General features: G+C 44.8%; 1 protein-coding gene across 2 annotated transcripts in view; it reads right to left on the reverse strand.

Annotated features, from left to right (window-relative positions):
- LOC108296177 (canalicular multispecific organic anion transporter 2-like) overlaps nucleotides 1-12,768 on the reverse strand; it is a 65,465-nt gene that overhangs the window by 16,874 nt on the left and 35,823 nt on the right. Inside the window, exons 1-6 of one of the 2 annotated variants that reach the window (XM_037734926.1) lie at nucleotides 9,266-9,908; nucleotides 8,207-8,268; nucleotides 4,327-4,461; nucleotides 2,962-3,198; nucleotides 2,161-2,310; nucleotides 519-616 (exon numbers count right to left, since the gene is read on the reverse strand). In XM_037734926.1, coding sequence (XP_037590854.1) covers nucleotides 610-616; nucleotides 2,161-2,310; nucleotides 2,962-3,198; nucleotides 4,327-4,461; nucleotides 8,207-8,268; nucleotides 9,266-9,391 — 717 coding nt within the window. In that variant the 5' untranslated portion in view covers nucleotides 9,392-9,908 and the 3' untranslated portion in view covers nucleotides 519-609. Of the gene's footprint in view, nucleotides 1-518; nucleotides 617-2,160; nucleotides 2,311-2,961; nucleotides 3,199-4,326; nucleotides 4,462-7,909; nucleotides 8,087-8,206; nucleotides 8,269-9,265; nucleotides 9,909-12,768 lie in introns of those variants that run through there. The other variant, XR_005198334.1, reaches the window with a different exon arrangement.

Raw genomic sequence — 12,768 nt, forward strand, 5'->3', positions numbered from 1 at the left:
GCCTTGTAAGAAAAAAAATGTGAGCTGAGCTAAATGGCATGCCTGGTGCCATAGTTGATCTTCATTATGGTGCTGCCTCCTCATAATATCACCAACTGGTCACAAATTGTGGACTGTCAGTGTCCCGAGGACCACTTATCAAGTGTGGTTAGACCACAGATATGGCATGGTCTAAACACACTCTAAAATTTACTTATTTTGGGCTGGGCATGGTGGCTCACATGGGTAATCTCAGCACTTTGGAAGTCCGAGGTAGGTGGATCACTCAAGGCCAGGAGCTCCAGCCCAGTCTGGCCAACCTGGCAAAACCCCATCTTGGCTTTAAAAAAAAAAAAAAAATTAGCTGGGCATTGTGATGGAGGCCAAGACATGAGAATCTTTTGAACCTGGGAGGCAGAGGTCACAGTGAGCCAAAATTGAGCCACTGCACTCCAGCTTGGGCAACAGAGGAAGGCCCTGTCTCAAAAAACAAAAAATTGAATTTTTTTTAAAAATTGAATTTTTAAAAGTATACTTACTTTTCTTTCCCCACTAGAATGTCAGCTCCAGGTGGGCTGCTGTATCCTCAGTACATAAAACAATGCACAGCAGGTGCTGAACAAATACTGGTCATCCACTGTAGAAAAAAAGAATCAAATCATACAGAAAGACACAAAAAGTATACTGTCTTGTCTTCCATCAGTTCCTCTCCTCCAAAGTGTCAGTTTTGTGCTTGCTTTTAGAAGAAAATGTACAAGCATATAGGTTTTCTAAAAATATTTTGACAGATTTAAATTGGATCATACTGTACAGAGAGTTCTCTTTGTGTAGTTAATTGTATAACATCTGGGTTCATTCTGCTATTTTTTTAGTTTTGGTTTTGAAAGGGGGTCATGCTCTGTCCCCCAGGCTGGAGTACAGTAGTGTGATCATAGCTCACTATAGCCGCGAACTCCTTGGCTCAAGCAATCCTCCTGCTTTTGCTTCCCAAGTAGCTGGGACTGCAGGTGCACTGCTGTCATGCCTGGCTTGCTTCATTTGTGTTGATGATGCATGCTTGTCTGGCATGTGGATGTGCCCTGCTAGCATTACCTTTCATTCATTGCAAAAACAGGCTGTTCCCTGTTTTTTTACTATCATGATCTATGCTACACTGAGTGTTCTGGTACCTGTCCTGGAGTATGGTGACAGGTCTATCCCTGCCTAGCTTGCTTTGAAAAGTTTAAAAACAACAGTGTAGGTCAGGCACAGTGGCTCACACCTGTAATCCCGGCACTCTGGAAGGCAGAGGCAGGGGTGGATCACCTAAGGTCAGGAGGTCAAGATGAGCTTGACCAACGTGATGAAACCCCATGTCATCTAAAAACACAAAATTAGCCAGGTGTGGCTCATGTCTATAATTGGAGCTACTTGGGAGGCTCAGGCAGGAGGATCTCTGGAGGCCAAGAGTTGGAGACCACCCTCGGCAACATAGTGAAACCTGTCTCTATGAAAAAAAAAAATTAAAAAGGCCAGGCACAGTGGCTCACACCTATAATCCCAGCACTTTGCACTTTGGGAGGCCGAGGCAGGTGGATCACCTGAGGTTGGGAGTTTGAGACCAGCCTGACCAACATGGAGAAACCCTTCTACTCAAAATACAAAAATTGCCAGGTGTGGTGGTACATACCTACAATCCCAGCTACTCGGGAGGCTGAGGCAGGAGAATCACTTGGACCCAGGAGGAAGAGTGCGGTGAGCTGAGATTCTGCTATTGCACACCAGCCTTGGTGACAAGAGGGAAACTCTCTCAGAAAAAATACATATATAAAATAATAAGTCAGACATGGTGGTGCATACCTGTAATCCCAGCTACTCAGGAGGCTGAGGCACGAGAATCGCTTGAACCCAGGTGGTGGAGGTTGCAGTGAGCGGAGATGATGCCACTGTGCCGCTGCATTCCAACCTGGTGACAGAGCAAGACTTCGTCTCAAAAAAAAAAAGAGACCTGTTTGTTTCACTCCCTGAACCATCAGGGCCTACACATTGCTAAGCAAAAACAAAAAAACGAAACAAAAACAGCAGTCAGTTTCACCTGCTCAATGAATTAAGAGCCAGGTCAGTGGAGAAGCTTCTTGATTCAAACCCCATACTCCTACGTAGGCTCCGCCTCTCCCATGGTGTCTCCAGCAACCTGCTCACCTGGCAAGCTCCAGGGAACACAAAGGTGGGCATCCTTCTTTCATGAAAGGAAGCCAAGCCAGGCAATCAGCAGAGGCGTTGGTGATGAGGAATGCTGAAGTCCATGTTACAAATGTGGCATTCATAGCAGGGAGAACACCGCAGGTGAGGCTGAAGGAATCCAGGTAAGAGGTGATATTAGGGGGTCAACTTGACGGGGTTAAGGGATACTCACATAGCTGGTAAAGTGTTATTTCTGAGTGTGTGCCTGTGAGGATGTTTCCAGACGAGACTGGCATTTGAATCAGTGGACTCAATGAGGATCCATCCTCGCCCCATGTGACTGGGCACTACCCAATCAGCAGAGGGTCCAAACATAAGAAAATGTCAGAGAAATGGTAAATTCATGTGTTCTCTCTTCTGCAGCCAGGAGGTCATCCTCTCCTGCCCCTGGAAATCACAACTCCAGGCTGTCTGGCCTCTGGGACTTACTCCAGTCACTCCAGGTTCTCAGGCCTTTGGTTGTGGACTGAGAATTCCACCATCAGCTTCTGTGGGTCTGAGATCTTTGGACTTGATCTGAGCCATGCTACCAGCTTCTCGGGTTCTCCAGCTTGCAGATGGCCTAGCATAGGACTTCTTCATAATCACATGATCCAGTTTCCCTAGTAGATCCCCTCTCACCCTCAATCCATCCACTATCAATCTATCATCTATCCACCTATCATGTATCCATCTTCTATCTCTCTACCTACCAATGTATCATTTATCCATCCATCCATCCTACCAGTTCTGTCTCCATGAAATAACCAGGGACCTCACCTCTGCCTGCAAATGACCTTCAACTGGGTCAAGGACATGGGCCATTTCCATACAATGCTCAGCCACGGAGGTCCAAGCTCTGTCTCCCACGAGATAATTTCTTCGATCACCTGGACCAAACAGCCTTCCACCAGGGTCACAAGGTCCTCTGCTGATGTCCTACTGGTTGGCACCATGGATGGCCCACATTTCCATTTACCATCTGGGTCTGACTGAAGGCCTGTATCCTGGGCATCCCTGGAATAAAATGAGGAACTGATCCCGGGTCTGGGGTTTTTCTCTGTAGGGCCAACGGGTCTGCGGAGAATCCAATGCACCAGGCTGGCCCCATCACAGCTTACCATAGTAAGCTTACCACAGAACAGGCAACAGAAACAAAAACAGCCACCCTACTGCCCCCATGGCCACAATCCACTGCCCCGAAGTCACTTGCAATTTCATGTTCCAGCTAGTCCAGGTTCGGGATGCATCTTATGTCCTTGTTTAATTAGCAGTTGTTTTTCTTTCTTACTGTTACACACAATACCGTATCATGCAATGGATGATGTCTCAGATTTGACGAGTTAAGGTATGTGCAGTGGAAGCCCTGACCTGATTCCCAAAAGAATGACAGAGGTGGCGCAGTGGGACACACCTTACCTAGCGGGTAGAGCCTAAAATCCAGTACAGCAAAAATCACCCACAAATGGGGCTTCTTTGGCTAAACAAACGTACATGGTCAGCTGGGTGTGGTGAACACAAACCCTTCAAAAAGCAGGAACACGCAGGGTGCCAGATGCTCAGAAAGGGACAGAAAAAGTGAGACTGACTCAAGGAGGGACAGTCACATGCCATGGCAAACAGCATCAACTCCCTGCTTGGGCAGTGTTTTTTTCTTTTCTTGAGACGGAGTCTCACTCTGTCTCCCAGGCTGAAGTGCAGTGGTGTGATTTTGGCTCATTGCAACTTCCACCTCCTGGGATCAAGCGATTCTTATGCCTCAGTCTCCTAAGTAGCTGGGATTACAGGCACTCGACACCAAACCCAGGTAAATTTTTGTATTTTTGGTAGAGATGGGGTTTCACCATGTTGGCCAGGCTGGTTTCAAACTCCTGACCTTGTGATCCACCCGCCTTGGCCTCCCAAAGTGCTGAGATTACAGGCATGAGGCACCATGCCCAGCTTCTCTCCTCTTCTACTCAGTTGCCTTAACGACTTGTGAGATTTTACCCCATTTGGCAGAAAAACAAACTGAGGCCCAGAGGAGATGCGAGAACCATAAAGCTAGTAATAGGCAGCATTGCTAGGGCCACAGCCTGGATGCAGGCCACAGGGGCAAGAAGGAGGGAACCAGGGCATCCTAGAGGACAAGCAACTCACACTTACTTCCTAGACTTGGTGCGTTTTTTCTTCCAGTTCTTTACCAAAACAGGCACGACTTGTTCCAAGGACAAATTCTCCTTGTTTAAGGACCAGAAGCCACTGCTATCCAGGGTCTGGTGGTAGCCCTGGACAATCAACCTGAGGCCAAGACACAAAGGGGTGTCAATGAGAGGAGGAGGAGGACGGAGCGTGGAGCTCACTCACTCTGCATACATGCCGATGCTGTGCCCTTGCCCAGCACAACGGCCCAGTGCAAAGGCAGGCAGCCACGAAGCTGGGGATGTCTGAATGTGGATAGACATTTGCACATATTACAAGGTTATTATAGCTCATTCTGTTGGGTCATAAAGGAAAAATGGCTTTCTTTTTGGGGGTGCGTATAAAAGATTTAGGGAAAAAAATATCAAGATGGCTCTAATTCACTATTTTTTTTCATTCATTTTTTTGTTTTTTTGAGATGGAGTCTCGCTATGTCACCCAGGTTGGAGTGCAGTAGTGTGTTCTTGGCTCACTGCAACCTCTGCCTCCGAAGTCTGGGACTACAGGCACACGCCACCACACCTGGCTAATTTTTTGTATTTTAGTAGAGATAGGGTTTCACCATGTTGCCCAGGCTGGTCTCAAAGTCCTGAGCTCAGGCAATCTCCCCGCCTCAGCCTCCCAAAATGCGGGGATTACAGGCATGAGCCACCATGCTTGGCCTCATTCCTTTATTTGGTGGTGGTCTCGCTCTGTCACCCAGGATGGAGTACAGTGGCACGATCATGGCTCCCTGCAGTTTCCAGCTCCTGATCTAGAGTGATCCTCCCACCTCAGCCTCCTGAGTGGCTGGGACTTCAGGTGTGAGCCATTATGATTGGCTAATTATTTTTTATTTTTATAGAGACAGAGTCTTCCTATGCTGCCCAAGCTGATCTTGCTCCTGGAAGGATTGCTCCTGGGCTCAAGCAATCCTCCCACCTTGGCCTCATGAAGTGTTGGTATTATAGGTGGGAGCCACCATGTCCCTTCAACTTTTTAATATTTTACATTAAAAAAGGCTAACGTGGGCCAGGATCAGTCGCTTATGCCTATAAGCCTAGCACTTCAGGAGGCCAAGTTGGGAGGACTTTGTGAGCTCAGGAGTTCAAGACCAGCCTGTGCAACACTGGGTGACTATCTACAAAAAGTAAAAATAAAAAATATTACCCATTCATAATGGCTCACACCTGTAGTCCCAGCTCCTCAAGAGGCTGAGGTGGGAGGATTGCTCAAGACCAGGAGGTGGAGGCTGTAGGGAGCCATGATCGTGTCATTGCGCTCCAGCCTGGGCAATAGAGCCAGACTTAAAAAGAAACAAGTTGAGGGGGGGAAAAAAGGCTGACATGACAAAGCATTAGCAGTCATGAAATCTGGGTGATAAGCTTATTGAGTTTTATTATATTAGTCTTTCTACGTGACTCTACCCAGGCTAGAGTGCAGTGGCGCAATCTCAGCTCAGTGTAACCTCTGCCTCCTGGGTTCAAGCAATTCCCCTGCCTCAACCTCCCAAGTAGCTGGGATTACAGGCACATACCACCAAGACCAGCTAATTTTTGTATTTTTTAGTGGAGACAGGGCTTTACCACATGGGCCAGGCTGGTCTCAGACTCCTGACCTCAGATAATCCATCCACCTTGGCCTCCCAAGTGCTAACATTACAGCTGTGAACCACCGCACTCGGCCAACTGAACACTTAAAAAGTTGAACACTTTCATTTTTTGTTTTAAAATAATTTCAAACTTACAGAAAAATTACTGAAATCATACTAAGAATTCACTCAACTCACTGCTATTAACATGTTGTCAAATTTACAGTATCATTCTGTGTCTGTCCATTCACACACACATACATGCGTGCGTGCAAACACATCCTCTTTTTCTAAACCAAACATTTAAAGGCCTAGCACAGTGGCTCACACCTCTAATCCCAGCACCATGGGAGGTTGAGGTGGGTGGATCACCTGAGGTCAGGAGTTTGAGACCAGTCTGGTCAACATGGTGAAACCCCGTCTCTACTAAAAATACAAAAAATTAGCTGGGCATGGTGGCGCATGCCTGTAATCCGAGCAACTCAGGAGGCTGAGGCAGGAGAATTGCCTGAACCCAGGAGGCGGAGGTTGCGGTGAGCTGAGATCGCGCCATTGCACTCCAGCCTGGGTAACAAGAGCGAAACTCTGTCTAAAAAAAAAAAAAAAAAAATTAGCCAGGCATGGTGGTGCATGCCTGTAATCCCAGCTACTCAGGAGGCTGAGACAGGAGAATTGTTTAAACCCAGGAGGCAGAGGCTACAGTGAGCTTAGATCATGCCACTGCATTCCAGCCTGGATGACAGAGCAAGGCTCTGTCCCCTCCCACCAGAAAAAAAAAGATGTAGGCTCTACATATCTTTACCCCCAAAACACTGGGGGTATCCCTGAACAATCCAGGACATGCTCTTATGTAACTGGAGCACAATTTTCCAAAACAAGAACGAATGTTATTAGTATGTACCTGGTGTCCTGCAGTCATATACAAATTACATTAACTGTCCCAGTTAATTGCTCTTTAATAGCAATTTGGAGAAATTATTTAAAACATCTAATCTTTTAAAAAGATGTTGGTAAAAAGTTCATAGAAGAATGAGACTGGGCATGAGGGCTCATTCCTATAATCCCAACACTCCTGGAGGCTGAGGCGGAAGAATCACTTGAGCTAAGGAGCTGGAGACAAGCCTGGGTAACATGGTAAAACCCCATCTCTGCAAAAAAAAAAAAAAAAAAATACAAAAACCTGTTGGGCATGGTGAAGCATGCCTATAGTCCCAGTACTCGGGAGGCTGAGGCAGGAGCATCACCTGAACCTGGTAGATCAAGACTGCAGTGAGCTATGACTGTGCTACTGCACTCCAGCCTCAGCGACAGAGAGAAAGCCTGTCTCCAAGAAAAACGAAAAGATGATGCGTATTAGGGTGAAAAAAAGATTCTTTAAATAATCCCCAATAAGATGTTGACAATGGGCAGAATAAGATGTACAAAAAGAAAACCACAAGGTGGCTCGGCATGGTGGCTCACACCTGTAATCCCAGCACTTTCGGAGGCTGATGCGGGTTTATCACCTGAGGTCAGGAGTTCAAGACCAACCTGGCCAACATGGCAAAATGCTGTCTCTAATTAAAAATACAAAAATTAGTAAGGCATGGTGGCACACACCTGTAATCCTAGCTACCTGAGAGACTGAAGCAGGAGAATCACTTGAACCCAGGAGGCAGAGGTTGTAGTGAGCTGAGACCGCACCACTGCACTCCAGCCTGGCAGACAGAGTGAGACTCCAACTCAAAATGAAAAGAAGACCAGAGGGGGGAATACTAAAATGGTGACAGTGGCTGCCTCTAGGTGTCTTCTTACTACTGATCTGCACATTTTTTAAACTCATGTTTCTTCCTATGGTGAGATAGTTTTATTTTTCTAAGGAGTGGGGGATGAGATGGGAACAATGTCAATAATAACTATACCTAATATTTAAAAAGCTCAAACCTGTCAGGTTGAACATGGTATCTATGCAAGAAATAAAAAATATAAAACAAAAACCCAAATCTGAAGCTAAAGGAAGAGCAGTCCAGCGTATGGCTGTCCCAGGCCAAGCCTTCTGCAGAGATTTAAGCTGTTCATGGCTCATGCGTTTATTACATTCAAGGTGATGGACTTGGAGGACAGAGTTGGTGTCTCTGAAACCACATGGCCAGCACAGGCAGATTCAAGACAGCTCTGCAGAAGAGCGAAGGAGAGAGAAGTCAAGCGGAAAGCTCAGCATGTTCATTCATTTATTCATTCATTCATTCATTCATTCCCCACCACCTCCCTGAGGTCTTGGGGGCCCAGCCTTACCCTGTGATCCACCAGAAGGTGATCCTGGACAGGAAGGAGGCGCTGGACTCTGGGCAAGGATTCTAGCGGAAAAAAAGAACAGGTTAGGGAGGAAGAGGGAAAGGAATGATTCAGCTTTTCATCCAGGCCAGAGCTTGACAAGGAGTAGTCAGCTGCCCATTCTTCCTTCAAGAGGACCAGGGTCCACTCCATACCATTCTTCACCCCAAAAGGATTCTCTCCTAAGCCCCAGGAGAAAGAAACTCATAGCAGCTCCTCTCCTTTCAAACAGAGTGTCTACCAGGTACAACCACAAGACAACAAGCTATCGACCTGCCTTATCTTCTATCCCCACAGCAACCCTAGGAGCTGGTGTTACCATCTTCCCGACTTCACTTATTCAACAAATACTTTCTGAGCACCTACTATGTGCTAGGCACTCTACAAGGTACTACAGAGTTACCTTAGATCCCCATGACAACCTCATAAGCTGGTATTACTATTGTCCCCATTTTACTCATTCAGGAATTGAATATTTATCGAGCACCTACTATGAGCTAGACATGCTACCAAGAACTTATATACTTGCATTATTTTATATCCTCATGGAATTCTATAAACATGGTATTACTATTATCTCCACTTCATTCATCCAACAAATATTTCCTGAGTACCATCCATGTGCGAAGCACCCTGCATACAAATCTGAACAGAAATGACCCCTGCCTCTATGGAGCCTGTGGTTCACTGCAGTAATCATCAGTAATACCTGCCAAGATTATATGCTATTAAGAGCTAGCTCTGTTCTAAGTGCTTTACACAAATTACCCTATTTAATCTTCATCCCCACCTACAAGGTAGGTGAAAGTATTATATCATCCATGTTCTGCAGTTAAAAGAAACTGGGGACCAGAGATGAAATGATTTGTTCAATGTCCCACAGCTAAAAGTGATGGAGACAGGACGTGAGCCCCAAAGAGTCAGGCTCCAAAGAGAGACATGCATCAAATGATCACACGAACAAATGCAAAACTGCAACTTCTGGGCCTTGATATACGTCCTAAGGTAGAGAAATATTACCAGTGAGACAAAGTCAACACATGGGGGTTGATCTGGTGTACCAAGGTCAGAGAAGGCTCCCCTGATGAAGACAGTCAAGCTGGCGCCTGAAAGATGAGAACTAAGTAACGAGGAAAGGCAAGGCATTCCCAGCAGACAGCAGCACGTGCAAAGGCCTGGTGGTAAAAGGAAGCATGGCAGACTCCAGGAACAAAAAGGAGGCCTGAGCAGTCTACACTGATAGCTGTTCACAGCCTACACTGCAGGCCACATTTTTTGTATTCATTCTAAGGGCAAGGGAAAGTACTGAGAACCTAAGCAAGCTATCAAAGAATTTATTTCCCAGAGGCATAAAGATGAGCCCCAACTCAACACAGGCAAGGAAAAGGACGGACACAGAGTCCTGAGATGACAGACCAAGCCTGGCTTTCAACACAGATGCATTTGGGTCAAAATTCTGAAACAAAAGCTTTAAGCAGGAGAGGGAATAAAGGTCGCCATGGAGCAATGAGAGCTTCAGCCAAGGACTCGACTCAAAGTTCCAGCCTTGTGCAGAGATAAGGGGTTTACAGAACCCAATAAGGCAGCAAACTCTCCTCAAGCGGTTTTCCATCCAAGGCTGGGCATGCTTTTAAAAAAATATTGTATCCTGGCAGGGTGTGGTGGTTCATGCCTGTAATCCCAGCACTTTGGGAGGCCAAGGCAGGCAGATCACTTGAGGTCAGGAGTTGGAGACCAGCCTGGCCAACATGACAAAACCCCATTTCTACTAAAAATACAAAAATTAGCTGACAGTGGTGGCTCATGACTGTAGTCCCAGCTACTCAGGAGGCTGAGGCGAGAGAATCACTTGAACCCAAAAGGCAGAGGTTGCAGTGAGCTGAGATCCCACCACTGTACTCCAGCCTGGGGACCCTGTCTGTATCTGGGCCCTATCCCCATCAGGGATTCTGATTAAGCTGGTTTGGGGTACGACTGGTACACTGAAACTGTGTTTTTGTTTTAAATGTTCACATTCTTCTTGAAAAAGTGGCTGGGCAGGAAATATGCAAGATAAGCCAAGAACATCTTGTCACACTGGACAACAGAGAAACTAAGCATGAACAGGATTGTTAGAAGGCCCAAGAGCAAAGCAGAAGTGCCACCACAGGCTAAAGAAGGGACAATTTGAGCTTTGACAAGGAAAGTAAGTGCAACGGGATGAAACATATCATGTATGTTTGGTTTGTTTGTTTGTTTGGAGATGAAGTCTTGCTCTGTCTCCCAGGCTGGAGTGCAGTGGCGTGATCTTGGCTCACTGCAATCTCCGTCTCCTGGATTCAAGTGATCTTCCCGCCTTGGCCTCCCAAGTAGCTGGGATTACAAGCATGAACCAAGACATTGGGCTAATTTTTCTATTTTTAGTAGAGACACGGTTTCATCCTGTTGGTAACCAGGCTGGTCTTCAACTCCTGACCTCAAGTGATCCACCCGCCTCAGCTTCCCAAAGGGCTTGGATTACAGAAATGAGCCACCACACCTGGCCAAAAACATCCATTTTTACTTAAAGTTTTAATGATTAATTTCACAGTATAATGTGAAAAGTAATGAGTCTCTGGCAGTCTTATCCCGAAAACTGGGGCTCATTATAAAGCACTACTTTGCTCAGTCCCATTTTCCTTCAAATCACCTATTTTGAGTCAATACACTAGTTTCATTTTCCACCTCTGTATAGGGGCGGTAAATACTACTAGGAAAAAACCCATAATTAGCACAAGTACGAATTCAAGGTTTCCAACCTGAGCATAAGCATTGCTTTGTAATTTTTTTTTTTTTTTTTAACCCATCCCAGGTTACAGTCTCCTATTACCCCAAAATGAAATCTCAAATGTCCTCCATTCTTCAAAAAAACCCATGCTGCCCCCTCAGTGGAAAACATCAACCATGAATTATAGATCTCTTCACTTTACCTTCACACCACCTATTTCTGTCCCACTGACTGTGCTTATTACCATAGATGTCTAGCATTAGACCGAACTCCTAGGGAAAAGGAACTCACATTCATTTCTTGGTCCCAAGGGCTAAACTCCAAAGCATAATTAGGGAAAGAACTCCTGTTCTTGTGTCAGTTTGCTTAGAATGATTAAGGCAGCAAATCACCTTGCCATGTATGTACCTATGCTACAATCCTGCATGATCTGCACATGTACCCCAGAACCTAAATTACAATAATAATTTTTAAAAACTCCAATTCTTTCAAGTTCTGAATTCATGGTCCTCTCAAACATAGCAGTGTACTCAAGCTCTGCTTGTTTTCCTGATCCAGTTCTCCAACTTTTGTGCTGCTGGTGGGGGGCCGGTTCCTTACAAAATAGGCCAGGAAAGCAAAAATGTCTAGAGATTATTCCCACATGGTAATCTTTGCAAATAAAACTCTTAGGCCTAACTTTATACTAATAAAAATTTCATGATACTTTTTTTTTTTTTGAGACAGGGTCTTGTTCTGTCACCCAGGCTAAAGTGCAGGCTAAAGCTGACTACAACCTCATCCTCCTGAGCTCAAGCAGTCCTCCCACCTCAGCCTCCCACATGTTGGGGCCATAGGCACAAGCCATCATGTGTGGCTAATTTTCTGTAGAGATGGGGTTTCACCATGTTGCCCAGGCTGTTCTAAAACTTCTGAGCTCACAGGATCTGCCTGTCTCAGCCTGCCAAAGGGCTGAGATAACAGGCATGAGCGACTCTGTCCAGCACAATACCACATTTTAATTGTGTGTCGAGGTAGCTGGATTGAAGGAAGAAATGGGTACTCTATTTTCTTTTAATTTGCTGTCCTAAGGGGTTTTAAACACACTAATATTAAAGTTTAAATGCCCCAGAGCTGAAAAAGAGATTTAAAAACTTGACAGTCTCACAGCATCTGGTATAAGTTGAAGAAAAATAATAAAATGCAAAGTACTTAATATTTTAAAAGAATTTGAGTGAATTTTACATCTATAAATATGAAATCAGAATAATCTGAGGAAACGATTTCAGAGATGAAAAATTTCAGAGATGAAAAGCATGATTTGTCAAATTTAAAACAGCAATAGAAACAATAAGCAACATATGAAATATAACCAAACAAAAATTAGTAACATAAAGAAATCAGCAAATGAATTATCCTACAACTCAAATCAAAAGGACAAAATAGATTAACAAAAGAAAAAAATGTTAGAAATATACAGATCAACCTTACCAATACTGTGTATAGAAAGAAAACAGTATTTTTTTTTGACAAATTTATTGAGCATCAAGCATCTAGTACACTATAGTCATGATACAATAGAGAATAAGAGAGACATGAAATGTCTCTTCAAAACATCCACATTCTAGAACAAATGAAGCTGAAGTCATTTCATTTGCTTATGAAGAAAGGGGGCAGAAAGAGAAGAAAGGGAAAAAAAATGTATACATTTTATGTTTTAGCCAAATTTAAGACAAAGAGATTATGATAGAATTTCAAAGATTTCAGAGATAAAGTATCCTTCAAGCACGGTGAGGAC

This window comes from Cebus imitator, unplaced genomic scaffold, assembly GCF_001604975.1.
Source record: "Cebus imitator isolate Cc_AM_T3 unplaced genomic scaffold, Cebus_imitator-1.0 Scaffold688, whole genome shotgun sequence".
In the NCBI taxonomy this organism is placed as follows: domain Eukaryota; kingdom Metazoa; phylum Chordata; class Mammalia; order Primates; family Cebidae; genus Cebus; species Cebus imitator.